The 23298-nt window shown below is 31.7% G+C and overlaps 4 protein-coding genes across 9 annotated transcripts; all 4 read right to left on the reverse strand.

Annotated features, from left to right (window-relative positions):
- Positions 1 to 200: 200 nt before the first annotated feature.
- On the reverse strand, positions 201 to 2488 carry LOC105252692 (acylphosphatase-2). The gene is made up of 3 exons (XM_011260209.3): positions 2074 to 2488; positions 1465 to 1591; positions 201 to 491 (listed from the first exon to the last, which is right to left on the reverse strand). The coding sequence occupies exons 1-3, from the start codon at positions 2144 to 2146 to the stop codon at positions 377 to 379; spliced, it is 315 nt and encodes a 104-aa protein (XP_011258511.1). The 5' UTR covers positions 2147 to 2488; the 3' UTR covers positions 201 to 376.
- Positions 2489 to 3655: 1167 nt separating this feature from the next.
- Positions 3656 to 10183, reverse strand: LOC112637032. The gene is made up of 4 exons (XM_011260208.3): positions 8886 to 10183; positions 6519 to 6671; positions 4477 to 4827; positions 3656 to 4354 (listed from the first exon to the last, which is right to left on the reverse strand). The coding sequence occupies exons 1-4, from the start codon at positions 9480 to 9482 to the stop codon at positions 4202 to 4204; spliced, it is 1254 nt and encodes a 417-aa protein (XP_011258510.1). The 5' UTR covers positions 9483 to 10183; the 3' UTR covers positions 3656 to 4201.
- A 640-nt stretch (positions 10184 to 10823) lies between these two features.
- LOC105252691 lies at positions 10824 to 16881 on the reverse strand. Its single transcript, XM_025415182.1, has 5 exons — positions 15844 to 16881; positions 15358 to 15542; positions 14785 to 15018; positions 14421 to 14559; positions 10824 to 11079 (listed from the first exon to the last, which is right to left on the reverse strand). The coding sequence occupies exons 1-5, from the start codon at positions 16126 to 16128 to the stop codon at positions 11041 to 11043; spliced, it is 882 nt and encodes a 293-aa protein (XP_025270967.1). The 5' UTR covers positions 16129 to 16881; the 3' UTR covers positions 10824 to 11040.
- A 1162-nt stretch (positions 16882 to 18043) lies between these two features.
- On the reverse strand, positions 18044 to 22088 carry LOC105252690 (START domain-containing protein 10). Of its 6 annotated transcripts, none has more exons than XM_011260205.3 (9): positions 21689 to 22088; positions 21499 to 21549; positions 21274 to 21341; positions 21020 to 21193; positions 20799 to 20946; positions 20567 to 20719; positions 20354 to 20478; positions 20161 to 20283; positions 18044 to 19737 (listed from the first exon to the last, which is right to left on the reverse strand). In XM_011260205.3, exons 4-9 carry the CDS (start codon positions 21173 to 21175, stop codon positions 19651 to 19653), a joined length of 792 nt encoding a protein of 263 aa, XP_011258507.1. In that variant the 5' UTR covers positions 21176 to 21193; positions 21274 to 21341; positions 21499 to 21549; positions 21689 to 22088; the 3' UTR covers positions 18044 to 19650. The 6 variants fall into 6 exon arrangements, with proteins under 6 accessions (XP_011258507.1, XP_025270974.1, XP_011258506.1 ...); XM_025415189.1 differs by having other exon boundaries at positions 21274 to 21414; positions 21495 to 21549; XM_011260204.3 differs by having other exon boundaries at positions 21274 to 21414; positions 21491 to 21549.
- Between the last annotated feature and the right edge of the window lie 1210 nt (positions 22089 to 23298).

Consider the following 23298-nt stretch of genomic DNA (forward strand, 5'->3'; position numbering starts at 1 on the left):
GTTTAAATATTTTAATTATTCTATTATTCTATTATATATCTATAATCAAATATAATATTTCTTTTGAACATATATTTTTTAAGAATAATTATCTCTAAAAATTTTTTCTTAAAGGGTCTGTAATATTTAATGTATAACATATACATATATAAGGAATACATTAAATATTACATATTTTTCACCATTGTATCATATATAAACTAATAATTTATTAAAATAATATATTTGAAGAATGCTTAATGAAATCGTCGTACAATTGTTCTCAATGTCAGTGGGATTTTAAGTATATTCTGTTTACCACGTGCAATTCAATTGCTTGCATTCAAGTACACTCTTTAAGTATTAAACAGATTTACATCGATTATGTGTTATATTCTTAAAAACGAATTACGAAACCTTGATATTGTTGCTTTGTGATGGTTTCCCAATTTGTAAATTCGCAATGATGTATTTCGCTACCCGGACTACCCACTGATGTTAACCACTGTGCCCTGAAAATTGAATATTTATTTAATATTATATTGCGTTAGGAGAACGATTATAAACGCTGTTTTGCTGAACTGATATATAAAGTGCAATGGATATCATGTGATACTTCTGCATATATTTGAACGCTACGTCATTTACATAAAATATAGTTTTTCTACAGATACATATTGGTTAAAAACCGCGAACGGTGCTCGATTTCAAGTTTAAGAAGGTCATATATTTGTCGTGTTGCCAATTGCATCGTTGACATCGTTACCAAACAACGAACATCCATCAAGAGTGAGTGCGTGCGTTTTGTCTATATATATGAATGCATTTGCCACACACGGTGTTTTCTTCACACGCTCCGAAATTATAATTAGCGACTCTAATCAGACCGAGTTCAGATATTTTTATATTACGTTAATATCGAGATGAAGTCTTTGTGTAATCGGTTGAAATGGCACATGATTAATTAATGATATATATCTCTCTTTCTTTCACGATCGCGATCGAAGAAATGGTTCAGTAGGTCTGGCTCGCATCTCTAAATAACAAGTATTTTATATATCTCTTTTTAACGACTCTTTTGCCAAGGGCAAATTCTATTTTGCCCTCCTATTAAAGCATATGTACTTGTTCACGCGAATTGAGATTCAGCGCGATTAACGTCTATTTCAAGATTTTTCACAAGACTTGAAATTATTCTTTGTGTAAGATGGTCCATGTTCAGGCGTCTTTGAACGACAACGATGCTTCGACGCGGTGACGTAGTGACGTAGCGATGAAGGAAACAGGTGATGCGCCGTCATTATTTCATTAAATCGTTATTAAAGTCAGTTTTCGACATACCGCTCGTTACGCTGCAATTGTTAGTCAAGGACGGTCGAGGAACCGCAGATATACACATCGTTTATCTCGCGTTTATATGTTCCAACTAATAATTTTAAAACTGTTAGAGAGAGTTTATTTATGGATGCAATTTTTAAGACTCACATCTGATCGACGAGCGCCCGAAGTCCTTGCATCTTCCCAAGGATCGTGCCAGTTTTACTGTTTTTCACCCAACCGCAAATTCCCAATTGCATACATATATCTCTCACGTACTTCGGAAAATATACACCTGCAAGGATCATTAAAGACTTTAAGATTCTCTACAAGATGCGAGATAAAGAGATGCCAAATGCTTATATAAACAAATGCATATAATTACGTGTTTACGCTTCTATATACTTATATTAGACTAAAATACTAAAACGGAGATGCACTTATTAAAGTGCAAGTGCCAAGAGTATATTTTATCGAACGCGAATATGTAAAATGCCTTATAACAAGAACAAGTAAAAATCAAATAGATTCATTAATATTTAATAGATTAATGAACTTTAACGATACAGGACAATGCTTGGAAATGAAAAAAAATTAATACGCGACGAGCGAAATAAATGATTCGCATAAATAATTGTACAGAATCGTGTTTACTATTTGTCTTTTACACGAAACATTATAGAAGATGAAGAGATACGATTGTAGATGAATAGCTGAGATTTAAACTTAGCGTAACAAGTGAAAAAATCCTGATTCGAGTGAACATTCCATACTCACCCTGCACTTTTCCAAAAACCTCGAATTCGACGGATACCAATGGTTCCCGGCAAAGGGGATCATCCGCCGCCATCCTGTTCAAGCTTTAACAAAATCTTGTGTTCGTCTGCAATTTTGTGTCTCGAGTGATGGGATTTTCAAAGATTAAACTTGAATGCACAGTAAAGATACGAAATATTCCGAGACTGCAGCCTCGTCGATCAGACACTCGTTCTCTCTCTATCTCCTGTTATAATGATGTTTCACCTTTCGCCACGACTCACCTCACTGACTGATTCTTGTTGCACGATGTTCGCGTCGCCGTGTTTCCTCAAATAGATCACCCCACCATGTTGACATTGATTGGATCACGATCGATTGAGAGTTGATCAACAGTTTATGATCCTTTTGAAGATCCAGTTATATTATTCGAGTGCGAGACCAAGGGATTTCTCCCTATCTTGATTTAAATACGCAATTTCAATTAGAAATATTACAAAAATATCCTTTTAAGAGTATTTTTACTATTTTTGTATTGATAAAATTAATTTATAAAACTAGTATTGATAAAATTGAAAATGCATACTCTATTATGAGAAACTTGTTTTACAAGAGCATAAGTGGAATTGTTGCAACGAAACGAAAAAAGAATCGATAACCGATGATTTCGAGATACATGAATAAAAGAATAATTCCTTTTGCCTCGTCAACGCGCACAAGGGAGTTGTTCATTGTGGAAACATTAAATGTAGGCCAGGGGAGCAAGCATTTATCGTCGAACTAAGCACTTCCTATCCATCATAGTTGTCGTCTATTGTCCCGTCATTATCTCGGCTAATTAGTTATTACAGTACGCTATGACATAGTAATTGCCCGAAAGCACAAGAGCAAAAAGTACGGGGTGTACACAGGATACGGGAGAGAGGGTTCTACTTATAATGATCCTGTTCAATCTATTATGTCAGCGTTCAAGGTCCCGTTCGATGTTAAGCTCAATAATCTGTATGCGTACAAGTTTGAATAATTATCGAGCAGAGAGATCGCGTTTATTTTTTTATTTTTAGATTAACCCATTCAGACCTGAATTTTTTCTGGTAATGTAAAAAATTATTGAATTAATTTTATTGATGCTAAGGGTTTTTTTTATGATTTATAACTGTTAGGAATTAATTTCCAAGTCCACCGAGAGATTGCAGGGAAACTAATTCTAAAAAATAATACTATTTTACATGATTTTAAAGTTTTGTGTATAATTGTGTACATAGGGTCTGAATGGGTTAAATAAAAATTCGAATGATGAATTCATAAAACAAGATAGTAACGTTTTATAGCATTATAGCAAAAATCGTGAAGATAAAATGGCAAGCTACGTTTTTCTGCGTAATGTTAAATTACAAGCAATTTTCAAATTCAAATCATGATTAACATTTCAGTCCACGTAGCGCTAGATGACCGTTACAATTAGATTAGAAGAAGTGAGCAAATATATGTGGTTGACACGTATGAACATTAACATTAATGCTCGATTTATTCGATAAGTATATGAATCGATTTCTTTATGCACAACATTTTTAAATAAATATATAAATAGGCTTTCCTTTTAAAATATATATATTGCACATTAGTTTTTCCTCAGGTATAATTAATTATACGAATGACCTTTGAAGACAAAATACACGGCAGCGTTAATTCCTACTTTTAAGATTCTAATTTTCGTCGTCTAATATAGCATGACACATTTGCATATCATATATTACTATATTACATTGCAAAAATTGCTCTTGATAATGATCATACGGAGTCTTACTGCAAATGCATCGTTCTTGACAGTCCTTCTGGCCGTTTTTTTCTGTTGCGCGAATCACTAGTCAAGACATCTTCTTTATAACTCACTCTTTACACACATCCTGATTCTCCGGCTCTGCTTAGGATCACGATTTAAGGAATAATCGCGCTTCCTTTCGAGAGAACGTTTCGAGAATGGACACACAAAATGAGGATGACAGTTCAATCTGGAAAGAAACACTGTCTCGCATAAACATTCGCAAATGCGAGTTTTCTTCGCACGATTGAACTCGTACGTGTCATATCATCCTCCCCCGCTCGAATTATCGCGTCTATGATAAATCAGCGTGTCATCTCGTATCATCTATCCTAGAGAGTCCGCATTCGCGGGTTTAATCGTATTATTCGGCAGGAGAGTTCCATTCTCGCTGTCCTTTTCGTTTACATTGGTACGACCATCGAAATGTTGAGAAGCCAGTAGATTCTGCTGTCTCGCTTGCTTCTTTTCGCGTTCGATCTGACGTTCAAGATAAATGATAAGCGTTAGAAAGATTATTGATTTAATCGTTTCGATATTTGTCATTCTATATTTATCTGTCATTTTATCTCTGTCGAGAAAGTATTGTATTGTATACAAACCTTAAAGAATAATCGAAGATAATGACACGGAAACACGACGCACTTCCCTGCCTCTTCCTCGGCATCGATGTAAACGCCACGTACAAGAATGGTATTGCTACAATTAAGGAGGACGAGAAAGACGAAACTGCCGATGTGGGTGATCCAGCAGGATAATTCCGGATTATCCGGCAACAGCCACAGATCGAGCGCATTCCATATACCACGCCAGACGTTCACGGTCCCCAGGAAGCTCAGAAGGAGAAAAGCATCCGCGACTATTAAGAGAACCAGACCCTGAAGACGCGCGCAGACGTATCGCATCAACGGTTGCAAACAAAACGTCACGGCGACTAAAAAATAGCCGATAGCCTGTAATACATTTCTTGTATTATATTTCTCAGTCTTTTTGTTCATCAATAAAAAGTTAGAAAACGGTTTAAGGACCTTTAATAAAATCTTGAATAAAATACAATAATTAGAGCGAAGTTTTAAAAACTTTTGATAACTATCACAAATTAAATAAAAATTAGACGTTTTAATCCTGTAGTTTTATGTTTATCATTGTAATTTACTAAAGAGAGTCCAATTTGGACTCTCTTTAGTATTATAAATTACTAATGATAAAAATAAAACTACAGTAATTAAAAAACATGACATTCCATTACGATAAATTACATAAGATAAAATATAAAACACAAAAGCATTGTACAGATCAAATTATAAAATTGTAAAAAAATGAAATCGGAACAACAAAATGGCGAATTTGACTAACATTTTAAAAACCGTCTTTATGTTTTTAAAGAGTCTTATATTTTGAAATTTTTATCCTCTTTAAATATATTAAATATGTGTTCTAAAAATTAAAAAATGAAAGGTTTATTTTTTTGCTAAAAAAGATAATTCAGTGATCTCCTTAAAGATTCATTCATTGAAGAAATTTCGTTTCTGTTGCATATAAAATTAAAACACGATTTTTATTCGAAAATCGTATAAATCATGTCACATCGACGACATTACAAATGACGAATCAGGGATAACGTAAAACATTTCATATGCATATACCGACAATTGTGCCATGTGCCTCGGCAATCATACAATTGGCGAATATTCAATTATATAATCGAACTACCGGCGTGTAGTGTCATGGCACTACGCACGTACGTCTCGTATGTCTGCAAAATTTACAGTTTCTCGTTGCGTTATTGCAATCGTCGAATAAGTGCGAGTTCACGCACGTATAATCATTTTCGCGAACGGACATGCTATATATTTAAGAAAATAACATTATTTATTAATCGTTTCGAGGACCGGCAATCGCGATTCACATATCAATTAAATCGGCGCTTAAAGAATGATCAATTTTACTCAAAGTACTAGACATACGTGATATCATCCAATTTATTTTATCTGAATTTTTATATTTTTTTATCGCATGATAATATATTTTAATATTGACTGATTGGATTTCAGGTTTAACGGTTTAACAGCGTTTACGGATTAATCTGCGTATCTGAGAGATATCAGATAATGCATCCAAAATTTTCTGTTTATGAATCTCGAACCGATGCTTTAATTGTTCAATTATGACAGTACATTTTCTTTAAGAATTGATTCTTGTTAGCATGAAATGAGTTTGTTAAATATAGGGATATAATTATGATTTGCATTTTCTGCCAATTATTATAATTTTATGCTAATATATCGTTTCTCTATTTTTTCTATTTTTAATATTATTACTGCTACTTTTTTTTTGTTATATTCATATCGCGTTAATCGTTAATCATGCAGCATTTTCCGATATTTTTATAATTTTCTTCTTGTGAAGCAATCAGACTTCTATTAAAAATAAATAAATAATATAATGATTAATATATGATGACTCTAATAAAGATAAATAAAACAGAAAGCTTTTAGAAAAATTTCTGATTTATTTTTATTTGAAAAAAAGGAAAAATAATGTACGATATTTGCATATGCAATGTGAAATAAGTTGAAATTATTGATCATTTGAACGTTCGTAAGTTTGTTTTTGCTATCAATTTAAAAAAAATTGTACTTACCAGTGAGCCAACGGCAGAACATTTGGGATTTTCCGGAAATAGATAAATATCGATGAGGATCCAAACCCCTCTCCAAACGAAAACAATCAATGTGCCAACAACACCGACGCTAAAGGCACAATCCAGTAAGTACAATGACCAGTCCCTTGTATTCTGAAACCGCAATATTAACATTTCGCATATAGTAATAAAAAAATATTAAATATAATAATGTGTTAATTAAATATAATAATGTGTTAAAATATGTTAAGCGAGAAATTCCATGATATTTATTATGCGATACATTTTTCAGGCTCTTGTCAGGGAGTATATCCTTCAATCGCCATTATAGCAATTTTTTAAAATAATTTGAGGAAGAAGAGAAAATATATAATAAAATATAGCATAATTGATAATTATAATTTTCGATTAATTTAATTTGATTATTAAGTATTATTTCCCGCCACTTGAAAGATAATAGATATATAAATGAATGCCTATCGTGTGACATCTGATGAGATAAAGATCAACATTAATCATGTATGTCGGTTCTCGAAATTAGCCACATGTTCATCATATTTTGACAGAAATATTATCAGCGCGCTAAAAATGTCTAGCTGTTCATAAATATGTCAAATGCAATAAGCTTTACGGTAAAAGAAAGTACATCAAAATCATATAAAATTAATCTTTAATATAATTAACAATCTGTTATTAAGATATCTTCTAGGGATACTTGAGTAGACATATTTTTTTATAAAAATCCATATTTATATAATCGTAGTTAATTAATATAATTATTTCGATGATTCAAATTGACGGATAAACGTAATTGCTCGGAAAAATTGTCTAGATAAGACAAATATTCTTCGTCCAGATACAGAAGAAGGCGCGATCGCAAACGACAAGATGTGGCGCGTAAATTAGTGCACTTGCACATACTGCGCTAATGCGCACGTAGACTATACAAGCGCAATAGTGGTTGACGATCGGGGGACTTAGCCGGAAACTGTGCTTATACACACCGATAACGCGAGCTTGGACGCGACGAGGCATATGCGAGCCGTCGATCCGATTTATGATTTACGACGCGCTTTATCCCAGTGATTGAACTGACAGTGAACAATCGGGGGACAATAATATATCGAGGGAAAATTATCATGTTTGTGTAATGTAATGCACGAAGAGAGTGGCTACTGAGACTTTTAACTCGTATTCTCCGGATGTTTATTCTTTCGCATTCCTTTTTCTCTATCAAATTTTTGTTAATAGAAAAAAAATTATATATGAGATAATAGACACAAAATTTTTAATATATTGTTTGTATGCATTTTATATGTTGTATGTAATATATTTAAGCTTTTAAGAAGAATTACAAGCATTTATTGTTAAGAAGAATCAACAGACATCATTTAAGTTAGAGTCGCAAAAATCCCTATCATAATTTATCTTATTTTCTTTGCTTTCTTATCATATAGTAAAGAATTCGTCAACTTACGTCCATTAGTACAAAGTTAAAAATAGACTTTAAATTAAACAATAGAATGCATTTTAATTAGCAAAAATAGTCTGTGTGTGTTTCACATACTAGAGAATGATTTATGATTTTGTCTTTTCTAAATTGTTCGTTCTATTTATAGTCATATGTAAAAACAGGCAAATATATATCTATAAAGATAATATATATAAATATACTTACTTATATCTATATTGCTCACGAATATTATTTTTTTATAAAATATATTATTTATTTTTGCAGAAAATAAAAATTTCGAGCTTCTAAAGAGTGCTTTTGAAGTATACTCTTATAATCTGATAAAAGAAAAAGCAAAGAAAGTAATAGATTTGATAACATACTTCTCTTCTTTGGTAACATTAACAATTCTATATAAAAAAACATATATAATATATTTTTATCGTATATTGAATCATATTAAGAACAATATTGGGCAAGGATTTCCAGTAATTTTTACAATGTTGCATTATCAGCACTTTTATTTTGATACGTGAATTTTATCTACTAATGAATTTTGAAGGATTTTTGTCTAGGTTTATAAAAACAGAGATTATTTTCTTCAATAAAAGTAAATTTTTTATATTACTTATTAAAACACATTTATCTGCCAGAAGTTATATCAAAATTATTTTCTTCCTTATTTTCTTCCCTAAAATAAATGCAGCTTCTAGAATCTCTATAACTCTATCCTGAAAAATTTTCTCTTCTTTTAATATCATGTTATCTTATAATTTTCTTTCCTAATTCGATTTTCTTGATATAATAGACATTTATAGTTAGACTACAAGATTGTAATTGTAATCTTACATTAGACTAGAACCCGACTTGCGGCGCACCCCGAGAGAAAAGGAGAAAGACAGGCGGATACTTACATTGACGCGGAACATAGTCTGCACTTCAAAGTAACCCGAACACGAGTCGAGAACGAGCGCAAACGGTGGCGCGGAGAGGTTGCGGATCGCGCGCATGATGCCGAGCGCGAGGAGACTGACGGCGGTCGTGGCGACGATGGTACCGGGGGTCTGCTCCGTGTAGATGTCCAGGGCATTAAAAATGCCACGCCAGGCATTAACGCAACATAGACCGAACACGCTGGTGTAGAGCCGCGAGCCGAGATAATAAGACAGCCGATGCTTGTCCGGATGGAGGATATCGACCAGGCTGTGTTGCAGCACGTTGAAGACGAAGAGACCGGTGAAGCCGATCGCGATCGATGCGAAGGTGCTTAACACCGGCTCGTTCGGGTAAACGTAGAAGTCGCTGAGCTCCCAGGTGCCGCGCCAGTAACCGACCACCGCGGGCGCAATCATGAGAGCGGAGAATATCGTGTCCAGGATCGTCAGGATGGCGTAGTGCAGGCGATTCGAGGATCTCCTGTCCAGGCCCCCGGTCATCCCGGCACTAGCCGCGCGCAACTCGACCATTCTCACCCAATCCGGATCGAATTTAATAGTCGCACCGCTGGTCATTCTGCATGGTTTGCGCTTTCGAAATTATTAACTAATACGTAAGCAAGAAGGAAAAAGAAAATGCGTAATCAGTTAAAAAAATGAGGGACGACGTGTTTGAATACAATGACATTGATGTTTTCTTCCTGACATTCTCCGATGATATCCGATTTTTGGTCTTGCTCTTGATCTTCGATTTATTCGTCAAGACCAGTCTTTTTCATCGTCATCGCAAGACGCTCATGCTCACAAATGACATGCTCTCGATAGGATAAAAATATTTATCTTGTAAACTTTTGCGTTCTTAGCTCATTTCTTCAACGCTCTGCGTAAAACATAAATTTCTTCAACGATACTTGAAAACAAGGTTTCTTCCAACGATGAAAAATACTTCCTCGTGTTTCTCAGATCGAATTATGTAAATCGTACGGTATATTGTACTTCAACAAACGAGGATCTTCATCGAGATGATGCGAAGGCGTTTCGCTATCGGATTCAACCCTCCGTGCGCTCAGGATCGATGAAATCGAATGGATTCGTCGATCAGCAGCAGCGGGGTGAATACTGACTTGTCTTCGGTAGAACTGCTATCTTTTATCAACTGTGCTAGCCGCTAAACGTGCGGACCAACAGACCAACACTATCGCATTATCGCGAGCAGCGTCGTCGCTCGCGCGGCGAACCACCGGCACCGAGTACCCGCGGTACCGCTCTCCTTTGCTCCCTCGTTCTCTCCGATCTTCCCCTCCCCCTCTTATAGATTATAATCGCCTCTCATCGCAGTGCTATCACGGTGCTATCACGGATCAGAATGATCGGTAGCGATGAACGCATTCCCGCTGTTGTAACGCGATTCCAAGACGATTCGGCGACGGAGGATATCCTCGAGGACTCCGAGAGCTTCCACAGCTTGTCACTGTCACATTTAAGGCGTGCAGCTCGAAGAAGAAGGAGTATCATCGTGATGCGGTATTTGAAAGATAAGAAATACATATATTAATTCTTCGTCAAAGTATTTAATACTCTTCCAATGATTGATTCCACAACTTGGAGTAAAGATCGTGAAAGATGGCAGTTCCTTGCTTTTACATTCATATATTTTGTGTATCGCATCGCAGTTAAATTGCAGATTATTCCACGATTGAAGTAGAAAAAAAAATATAAGAATGCATATGTGTGTGTAAATATATATGACAAGTTTTTAGAAAAGGATTCTTGAAGGTAATACTAAATTATCAGATTTTCTGCGGATTATTTAATCTGGAAAAAGAAGATCAATTCACTCATAATGATATAATTTATTAGTCACCCTCCTTGCCGCTATTTTTTTCTGAATAGTGTTTCCTGTCTCGTGCTTATTTAGCCATTGACGTATACTCATTTAACCATTGACGCTTTAGCCAAAGTCGTCGCTAATCGACTCCTTTTTTGTGCTCCAATCAAGCTTGGATTATAACATCTTCTCACCTTCGTTCATTAATTCATCCCGACAAGTCTCGTCAAGGGCATAAAATTCACTGTCATCTCGAATAATTACGAAAGATATGAAATTAAATGCTTCATCCCCTGTGATCGCTCTTCACTCATGATTATTTTTGAATCCACACAGCACATTATACTAAAAGATAACGAAAAGATGTCTTTTTTAAGTTATCTTTTCGACAAAACGAAAAGATATCTATAAAGATATCTTTTCGTTTTGTTGAAAAAGATGACATAAAACAGATATAATAGTATGTGGCAGGTGTTTCTTCGCTTGCCGCTACGCAGCGAGCCACGCTTAACTTATCTCGTATTTAATATTTATCACAAAATGTATAATTAAATAATAATTAAATAAATAATAATTAATAATTAATAATTAATTAAATAATAAATAAAATGTATAAAGAATTAATAATTAATATAAGATTTGAAGCATATTTTTGCCTTTTAGGAGCAGTAATCCAAGAAAGAGGATACTGCTCGCATGCAATCAATTAGGGAGAGCCACATACATGTGCTACGCAGAATGATTGTATGTTTGTGAGCTACATCCTTTTCCTGACATTATTATACTGTTTATCAATTTAATTTCTGACAAATTGAATTTAAAATAATTTATTTAATAATCTAGATTCCTTGTTGGGATTCAGAATATTAAACAGATTATTAGAAATTAGGCAGATAAATGGGAGAAATAGCCCATTTATTGCATGTATGTGAAGTATTCCTACTACCAAGTGTCGATAATCTATATAGAATGAATCAAGTCATTATATGGACAAGACTAAAAAGTCACTGAATTCGGGTCATGAGACGATTTTTAGCCATCTTTCCATCGACTTAACGATGTCAGTAAAAGATGTCTGTGATAAAAAAAATATCCAGTTTTAGTAGTACTTTTAGACGACTTGGTGCTGTGTGGGTATATTAATAATAAAGTTGAACCTACTCTTTTGTTTCGAACGTTATCAGATATAAACAGGAAATATTTGTTTACAAATAATAATGAAAATTATCATATAAACAATTTGTTGCTGTATTTAATATTAATAAGTACACCACATTCGTCATCAGGAAAATTCTGATTGTCAGATGAATATAATCGTAATAATCGCAATAATCGCAATAATCTATATTTCGTACATATATTAACTTGATGTCCGCTATAATAATCGGCAATTCAATAAATATATGATCCAAAATAAATAATGCTTCTTTTACAGATAAGAAATGCTCATCCACGCGCGTACAATCACAGTACATCGTATCTTTATTATCGCTTAACAGTATAATCAGAGATTATTTCGTAAACTTCCGGGGAAAACCGGCACAACCGCGATTTTGTTGATCTTTCTATTTGTTTGTATGGCTATATATAATAAGAGAGGTCACTAATGCAAGATTGAACACTAAATGTAACAGAAAATTGCTTTTATTTTTGCTCGAATAGTAATGACTGCGCTTTTTGCGCGGGCCTATCTACCGAACAACGTGTCATCTATCACATTGACACGCACGAAAGAAGCGTAGATCGTAACTGAAATTACAATATTTAAACAGCGGGACTTATAAATTAATATTTAGTAATCAACATTTTAAATCACATTTACATTAAAGCAATATATCCAAGAAAAGTAGAGAAAATAAATTAATATAACAATGTGGCGTTAACATTATTTTTGAAGTTGCAAAATGTTTATCATACGTATCGTATTTTTTTTCAATTCATTTGTATTTTGTTATAAGATTTTTAATTAATAATTTTTATAATACATTTTGTTTAAACATATGATCCAAATTATACAATATAATTATATAATTAAATTCTATAATGTATAATTTAGATATCAATAATGTATAATTTTTATAATTATGGGAATAGTGATCATAAAAAATTTTTTCTAGTTAACAAATCTATCAAATACACATGTTAGACATACTCGAGATTTATTGCGCTATCATTATCGTATCGTTAATCGTATTTTCACGATATCTAAGACAAGAAAATTGATAACGCTTTGCTAACGATTAAATCTCATAATCAATATCATATTATAAATAATTCGCGATAATATTTGGAAAAAAGATCTGTCTTATGGTCCCCGTAGTAAAACTAGACGAATAATTTCGCAATAATTTTTATTATACATTATGTGAAACGATTTCCTTACTTTAAAGAGATTCATAGAGATGCAAATCGCATAATCCTCGATAATATAATTGAGAAAATGCGATTGTATGTGCAAAAAATAAATCTTACGTGCAATATGTAGTTCCATTTATAAGCTTTTAAATTAGGCATGTGTATTGTATAATCGTGTTAAACGCCATTTGGCAATTGAGCACAGGGTCAGCGGCTCTTCAAACAGTAATCAAAGAACGACTATTACAAAGTGCATACGATTGTCAAAGGCGATGTAAGGGAGATTGCTACAACACAATTATATGAGAGAATATGGACACAAAGTCACTGCACCCTTATATCGCTGTGCAGAAGATTTTGCTTGTCGCAAAGCTTGCATATCATTATAATAGTTTTATGATCGTCAATGAAAAAGCATAGCTAATGAAATTTCTTATATAAAATTTATATATATATACAGGGTGTTTCAGATCACCCGTATCACCCATTTAAAACTAGAGAAGTGGTTATTTCAAAAAAGTAAAAACATTTTCTTTATAAATCGGGTACGCTCTATCGAATGGTGATATTTTCAACTTCCGGTTCCGACCGGAAATAGGCGATTCAAACCTGAAGTGCATTTTTTTAAATGGAACCCCCTATTTTTCATTGCATATTCTTGTAGCTTACCTCGAGAGCTTCCCAAAACACTATAATAAATTATTTTTCCATGAAGTACTTTTCGTAGTCTGAATCGCCTATTTTCGGCCGGAACCAGAAGTTGAAAATATCACCATTCGATAGAGCGCACCTGATTTATAAAGAAAATATTTTTATTTTTTTGAAATAATCATTTCTCTAGTTTTTAAATGGGTGATACAAGTGGTCTGAAACACCCTGTGTGTGTGTGTGTGTGTGTGTGTGTGTGTGTGTGTGTGTGTGTGTGTGTGTGTGTGTATATATATATATATATATATATATATATACATATATGATTAATATTCTATTTATGTATTAATCTATCATTGCATATTATAGTATGAGATACGGACTCAAACAATCTTTGTATGTGCTTGCATATAAAAATTTTTAAATTAATAATTTAAACAACTACGTTCATTTTTTTATCTGCTCGTGTATAAACTCTTTTATAATTATATACAATATTGCCATACATAATCATATACCATTTTGTAATTTATACGAATTTATTATATGAATGTTTTATCATGAAACATCGCTAGTACAAAGATATTTTTTTTTCTTAGACAAAATTAAGACAAAATAAGACAAAAATAAGACAAAATTTTCAAATAGACAAAAAAACTGAACATGTTGAATTTTTAACTCACCACTTTATATCTCGTAGGAAATCGAAAAACGTAATTCGGTATATCGATGAAGATTATCATTGGGGTTGCTATTAAGTTCCGAACGCAACGTAGAACCACCAAGCACACCAGCAGTAAACATATCAAAGACGTTGTTATCCTATATAGCCAGATATTACAAGATAACTAAATTAAATTTAAATTGTTATTAAATTGTTATTAAAAAAATAAAATATTTAAATTGTTATTAAATCGTTATTAAATTGTCTGCTATTATATATGACACATCTCTGGATTGTACAAATTTCTTCATAGATGAAACTTTCCATGGATCTATGATTTGAAGAATATTGTCGAATTAAAAAGGACAAGAATATCGACTTACCACACGTGAGTCAATAGATAATTATCAATGATGATCCAACCACCCCGCCAATGCGTGATGCACGCCACTCCGAAGATGTAAGTGTACAGAATTCGTAACACGTAATAAGGCAGTCGCTTTTGCCAATTTAATTTAGCCCACTTGTTCATGTAAATATCGTGAAATCGATATTTGAAAATTGCGAATGTTGCATGTAACATGGCGCCGAATATAAAACAAAGCCAGCCGGAAAACCTGTTGACAGAATCCTTTTGCATACGCGTGTAACAAATCACGAGACAAGGGGACGATGTTAAGAGCAGCATCGACGAATTACGCATTATTATACAGTTATTAAGAAATATTTACGGTAATTTCCTATTCATTCAAGTTCATTCCCGTTCATTGTTATTTTGATTAGATAAGAGCTTATTAATAATTATTAATGGTATTAAAAATTGGCCGCGATTTGCAAGATGGCACGCAAAAAATATAATCGACTGACAAAATTTTAAACTATCAAGAAGACTCCACCATATCGCAATTTTTTATTGCGATTTTTATTTTGATTCTCCTATTTCTTCTGGTACTTACAATTGCGCATGAAGATCCATCCATGTCCATCCTCCCCTCCAAAAGCTGACCGCTAAAGGACCGATTATATTCAAGGAGATTAATGTGTCGAGTAAAGAAAACGTTCGTTTTCTTCTTTTCTCTATCTTTTTTGTCGGTTTGATTTCTCCATGAGCTTCTTCATTGCATATACAAATATTGTCTTCCTATGGTCCGTTTGCAAGATTAATTCAGAAATTTAAATTTATTCAAATTATAAAAGAAACAGGTGACGCGAGTTAATTTAATCATATTAGAAGTTTATATGATACTATTAAAAATTGAAAATAAAATCCTAAATATAGCTTTATGGGTAATATATTTATTACATATGCGTACATTTATTAAAAAATATATTAATGCTGTATATATTTGATTTTAAATAACTTTTGGGAATATTTTAATTTACAATCGATAATTGACAAGAATAAAAAAGTAAAAAAAAAAGAAAAAAAGTAAAAATTTTACCTGTGTATTATTTTCCGACGTATCGTTGATATCTGGTACTGTCTCATTATTCTTATATTTTTCACCCTGTATTTCTTGTCCTATTTCTGCTTTTTCATTCGTAGGCGCAATAGGGTGATTATTTTCAGGTTGATTTATCGGCATTAATAAGCTTTTACATTCAACAATATTAGAATATCTTTGCGATATTGTTTGAGTATCATTGTTTGAGTGAAAATCTTTTTCAACAGATTCTTTTAGAAACTTCTCTTCACCAGTCAACCGACGCGATTCTGTATTGTACATATTTATTTCCTCGTAGGATTAAAAAAAAAGATTCTCATTCGTTTTATCGCACATTATCGCGTGCGCGATGTTACTACAATTCTGTAGACTGACCTAGTGGGAAATCGATAAAACAAGTAGTGATAAAACAATGCAAATAAAGGAAGGTTTAGAGACGCAAACACCTTAACGCACTCAATAGAACTGCACTCATTTAATTGAAAAATAATGCGGCGACCAGCGGTATCGTCATCGTGTTATGTTATCCACTTAGAAGAACTATCTGGAGTATATTCTAACAAATCTTACAAATAAAATATGTATGTCAGGTGTTTCGACTTGACTTTTTTGTTCGTTTTGTCACGCAAATCGTGTCGTATATTCACATTCCGAGACTAGTGGCGGTGGATATAATTCCATTTGTTATCAGATTTATTCAAGATATGATTATATGACAGGTGTCATAATAATTTCGCTCAAAAATTCCACTGTTTTAGCACATAAGTATAGAAGATTCTTGATGTAGTCAGAGCTACAAAATACAAATCTTCTCGACAAAATGCAAATCTTTCCTTATTAAGTATTCTAAAAAGCACACGTCAGAACTTATTGACTTTAATAACTTTAATAACTTGAAATTGCATCACGCGTGTGTCAGAAAAAGACGGAAACACAAGTAAATTCATGCTATCCTTTTCCTCTCAGGAGGATACTCCTCGCTACCTTATAATCAGTATCTTATAATCAGTGATGTTAATATGTTTATGTATGCACTGAGAAAAAATCTGGTTGCATTAATTAGAAATCTGGTAGATTAAATCAGTATGTCTGTTAGAAAATAGAAGAAACAGAATTCTTTTAGAAATTATCATGAGTATGATCCTTGCTATTAAATTTATCAAATTTTCTTGTTAATAATACTAAATTTACTTAAAAAATGGCATTACTGTGTCCATGTTTAGTTAATATAACAAGAAGTTTTATAGATTCAACTAGAAAATATTAACTAAATCCTTGTAATAAAATCAATTAAACGTTCTAGTTATAAAAAATCGAGTCTTATTATGATAACTAGAAATTCTGCTTGGTTTAACCAAAATGCCTTCTATCACATCTTGTTGATACAATCAAACGATTTTTCTCAGTATGCAATTACTCACATGAGTGTGTATATCTGTGTGCATTGGTTTATTATCATATTGGTATACTGTTTAAACGTGTACTGCTAATTGACGCAGCATCTTTTCTCTCGTGTAGGCTAAAATATGATTTTATATTTGAGATAACGCAATATTCGCGGATATAAACGAATTAGATGTACATCTAAAATATACAAGAGATAAAAATTCAACAGAGAAAGTTAATGCTCTAGAAGTTAACGAATATGCCAATTCACGAAAATTAAATATCATATTGCGAGGAACCATTCTATTATCTCTTATTACATTCTAAATATCAATAATAACAATAATATAATTAAACAATTCTGCATTTTACTTTATATCCAGAATTAAACTGAATAATGTGAGACAAAATATGCGTCTTAATCATCTAAATATTATATCTAAAATATTTATATAAATATAATAATTTGATATATACATTATCGATGTTTCTCAGAGAATCTTTAGTAATAATTGATATTTATGCGCAATCCTTTTCTTTATTTTATATTACCGATATGATAATTAATTAAATAGAAGCTTTGCTATAATAATGACTTAAAGATAGATTTGAAATTATTGTGAATCTTACAAAATAATTAATTACTTTATAAATTTTTATTGCATATATTCTTCCATAAGGCAAAGAAATTGAAAATAAATTATATATATATATATATACAAGTTTCATAAATGTATAATTTTAAATCTTTTTTCTAGATAATTTTTGTTAATAATTTATAATTAAATAATACATAGTCATTAATATTTAGTGAAATATATGTATATATATACTCTACAATACATATTTCGTAAAGTATGGTTCAAACTTCACGAGCATTAGTCTTTAAAGAACCTAGGTAGCAAGATGACGTCTAAAGACGTCATCTTGTTACTTGGGAATATTTGCTCAACAATTATTTAACAATAATTTTGTCAATTGTTTATATTTTTGACATGTAATTTGTTCGAATCATTTTAATTTTACATCGATATAAATTTTAGTGCAAAAATTCTTTTAAAAATATGCCGTTGAAGTTTGACAGTCTTACAGAGAGCATTTTGTATATTACATAAAAATGTAATATATAACTAAATTAGCGAAATCCAAATTCGAAAGACAGTAATACTATTTTTGTTTTATATCTGCATGTTGTTTTATGTTTGCATCCGTTCTTACACATTTAATATATCTATCAAAAAAAAGAATAATCGAGAAGACTGAATAAAATCTATTTAAAATGATAAAGAGGATGCGTTCGGGGAGCTTATCGCATAAATGCTAATGTTATCAATACTGTTCATGGAGTTCAAATAGCGAACATAGTAAACGATATTCACTGCCATTGTTCATGGAGCTCGCAAATATTATCACTATCAATGCATTACCTCGAAAAGAATAGCGTTGATAGTGCGCAGTTATGACGTACAACGCTACCAGTAATGACATCATGAACGCATTTATTAGCGTTCCATCTAGCTCTGCGAATCTATAGCGCTAAATAGCGCTAAATAGCGCTAATAACTGCCCGAACCCAGAGAAAAATCAATAGAGTATATCTAAGAATTTCTTACCAATATTCAATTGTTTATTTGTTTTACACAGAATTTTTAATATTTAAGTATATGTGTATAAAAGAAAAGAAATCTCCTTTTACGTAATGTAAATGCATTCTCTTTCCGATAAAGGTCATCAAACGTTCATGTAATTAAATGTTTCATATAATAAAAATAAATTTAAATTTCATTAAGGCATTTAAAAACTTCTAATTATTCGTTACGTTCGCTACAAAAGTTGTTGCGATTACTTCGTATTTTTATATATATTAAGAAGAATTATAATAATATAATAAATAACAATTATATTATTTATTATGTATGCAATGCACAATATAGAAGACAGACTAGATGTTTCAAGATACGCGTGTGCGTAGGGACATGCTTTGTAATGCTGATTATAAAAAAGAGTTTGAAGTATACCTTCTATATTGTGCGATATATCTTTATTAAATTATATTTTTATTATATTATTTGCGCGCTCTTTATCAACACCAACAATATGAACCTGACTTGAAATTAGTACCTAATGCAAAGCAGGCCATCAATACTTTTTTGTCAATGCTTACATATAATTACGCTCGCGTATACGCGCAAGGCGACTTCGCGTATAATAACGAACGTGATTTTGAGTATTAACGTTATATGCATTAAAATGTATAACATTATAATTAGAATTTATTATATAAGAAATACGCAAATCGAACTTGATAATTGTACAAATTGTTTGTTATATTTTAGTTATAATACTGTAGCTCTAGAGCTTTCCATTATTCCCTCTTTACTATTACTTACCTGAAAGTCTTTATGACTCTTTATTAAATTAATCGCTATCCGCCGTAGAATCCTTTAATTCAAATTCGTCTACATAATTATATTTTGAATTCTTTTCTTCCACAGATTTTATACACTGAAAACGAGTACATACAACTGAGATAATTGTATAAATAAAACTTGTTTATACTATAAAATAAAATTTTAAAATCATTTTAGAGTTGTCAGCTCTATTCAAAAGATGAAAGGATGAACGAAAGAAAAAGTTTAGTTTTTCATACATATTTCATCATTCAAAAAAATATTCTGATGAAAAAGTACACATATTGAATAAAGTTAAAATAAAATTAAAGTTTTATTTAAAGACTTAAAATTACTATTGCAATTTTAAATTTTTCTAAAAATACAATAAAATATAATGATGCGCGTAAATAACAATTGCAAAAAATAATAAAAATACAATAATTAAGATATTTTTAAAAAATCTGGTTGGCAATTCTATACAGAGTATCATTTGATTATAACTTGAAGAATGTAAAATATAAAAAGTTACTCTTACTTCTTCAATACGTATTCTAGGTGCCATTATTTGTTCAGGATAATGCCATGGCTTGTAATTTGGATTATTAAGTATTTTCCAGCTTGGATAACCCACAGAGGCCTTGTGTAATCGTTTTACCATCTACAAAAAATAGTTTTATAAGGAAATGTATATTTATAAGTTAAATACATTTCTTTATAAGAAATCTCACTTTGGGAGCAAATATCTGTGTAATTTTATTGACCAACCACACTGGTAATTTACCATGTGGATCTGTGTGCGATACATAGCCAAGCTCCGAACCATCTCCGTTACGCGAAGGTCTTACAATATAGCCTTAAATATAATATATTATTTCATACATATATTTAATACATATGTATATATCTTTTATACGAAATATTAAATAATTTCTCAATCTTACCCGTGAGGTAAGATGTTGCTCGTACAAAGTGTTTTCTAGGTGGATAATCTTTGTGATAAACGGAATGATTTATTATCAATTGTTCTATACCAGTATCTAGCCAAGATCGTTGCAAGATAAAATCTCTATTTTTTAATGGAGATGGGCAGGCCACTAAAATTTTTGCAGTATGAATAAAATATTCCTGATACAAAGATCAAATCTCAAAGATACATAAAAGCATAATACTCACTAGAGTAATAACCAATGTCATTATTTGGATTAAAAAATCCTATATCTTTTGATTCAATCATATGAGTGTCCCAAACTTTTCTATATTCAGGATCATGTAAAACATCATATAATGTTTCCGGTGAAATGTCAGGAAAACGTGTTCTAATCTGTAAAATTATATTGCTCCCATCTTGATTGTAAAAGAGTACAGTGTTCACTTATCAATAAAGAACAACTCACTTTCACCATTTTAAAGCTAATCCCTCTGACAGATTTTGTCCAAACGGATAAATCTGGTTTGTTATAATCTAATTTCCAGTCATTATTATCATCGTACAGTTGCTTTAGTTTCTCGAAATCTTTATCTTCTGCAATTTTGACAACGCCAATATCCATTGTAAAGTAGAGCAATGTCTAGAAGTGCAATAATATAAATGTTACACATGTATATAAAAATGTTATAAAAATATTTCTAAGCCAAAATTATTTTTTACCTGTTGATTACAAGTTTAATAATAGGCAGGCAGTACTATCATTTCTTTCTACTCAGTCTACAACAATTCTATAATTCCGCACAATATTACATAGAGATTACAGGAATATTTAAGACATATAATAATTTTCTTGCATTCCATCTGCAAGGAAAATTCATTTACATATATTGCATATTATGTCAAGATTTAAATTGAAGAAAATAGAAAAGATACACACATACATACATGCTTCTTCGATTCTTTCCACGTTTTCCCCATTCGTTTCGTGGAATAAGACTGTAACAGTCATAACACACGTCTGGTTTAAAATCTCGTTATCACAAGTGATAAAAACTCGAGGTAACCAAATAACGCTCTTGAGCGTATGTCGCCAATAAATTGGGGCGGTCATAGGTTAATTCTAAACGGCACGTACAAGTTAGACATCTTGTGGAGAACATCGGGAACGGGTGATGAGCAAGCTTATGTCTGTAAGAATCCCAAGCAACATTCCTTCTGTCAATGCTGACCTCTTTGCATTCGACGTCCGCTTCGAATATCGATTCGATGGAACGAAATTTACGAATGCGAAAATTTCACTATCAGTGGCTGCGGCAATAAACGACGATGACATCTGCATCCTTGTTGTCGCGTGCCATCAAATTAGCACGTGGACTTCGCTATCGAAGGCTATCATCGTCGTTTTCAATCTGTTTCGTGTGTTGACAGTTGAACTGTCATTATCAGCCGGTACAGCCGGCATAGAATGAAACCAGAAATGTTAAATGATACGCTAGCACTCTGGAGGGGATACGCACATTAAAAGCCAGTTCATTGAATATGTACGTACGACCAGAGAGAAGACTGAGAGATGTCATGACCTGTTTTTAGTCGATTCCTGAAAGCGATACTCCCTCTATGGACATTGAAGACGTGAACATGAACTACAAAGCCATTTCCATAAATGTTCTCAGAGGGTATCATGTGCACAATTTCTGGTTTCGTTCCGTGCTATGTGCACGAAATGCCGGTAGCACCAGAGTATAACAAGACACTCATGTATATAAATTGATAGTAAATAAATTATGCAATCGTGAAAGATACTGTAATCTTCCCATGTAATGTTCAAAGATGAAATAAATATTTTTCTATATTCATTGCCATATATTTATATATTTTTATTTACGAAACACAAAATGCCTTCTGTGGAATACAAACTTTTTTAACCATATTTCTATCAATCTTCTTAATTAGCAGTAAACTGATCTTTGATATTTATCAATCATTTTTTATTTAAAAATTTATTTATTTAATTATTTGAAAATTTAAGTATTCTCTTATCCCCTTTTATATATCATCTGTTTCAATTTTTAATTGCGGTAATGAAGCATTTTACGATTCGATAAAGATTTATGGTTGCGATACAGTTTCATATTGTTAATTAATTTTTAATTAATTGTTTTATTAATATTTAAAGCAAATTATGTTTTGATACTAATCGTAATCGTATTTAGTAAGAAAATTATAATATTAGAAGCGTTTCTCACTACTTTATTATTCAAAAGTCATCGCGCGAATGACAAAAAGCAGTAATGTATAGCACGCTACTGTTTATATTTTATATTGTCAAAGTCGAACGCCGTGTTATCGATAATTCATTGCCGAAATATTTTATATATCATTATAAAATATACATTAACATGTTATACATTAATATATTAAATTATGGAAGTATTTTAATTTATTGATTAAAATTGATTATTTATTAAACAATTTATCACGGAGCTAATTATTTGAATTTATTTGATTAGTTTACCGCGCTTTTCCGAAGTCAAATTTTATAATATTTAGTTTTGTACTTTAAAAGATTGGCTTATAGCGAGCTAAATAAATAAATAAATAAATGATGTTGAAAAGAAAAAAAGACACATAAATAAATAAATAAATAATAGCGTGAAAAGAGAGAACATACTAATATTTTTATATAATAAATTATTATTTATTAAATTATTTATATTTTTATTTATATTATTTATATTATCAGAG

This window comes from Camponotus floridanus, unplaced genomic scaffold (assembly GCF_003227725.1).
Source record: "Camponotus floridanus strain SB8 unplaced genomic scaffold, Cflo_v7.5 scaffold115, whole genome shotgun sequence".
NCBI lineage: Eukaryota > Metazoa > Arthropoda > Insecta > Hymenoptera > Formicidae > Camponotus > Camponotus floridanus.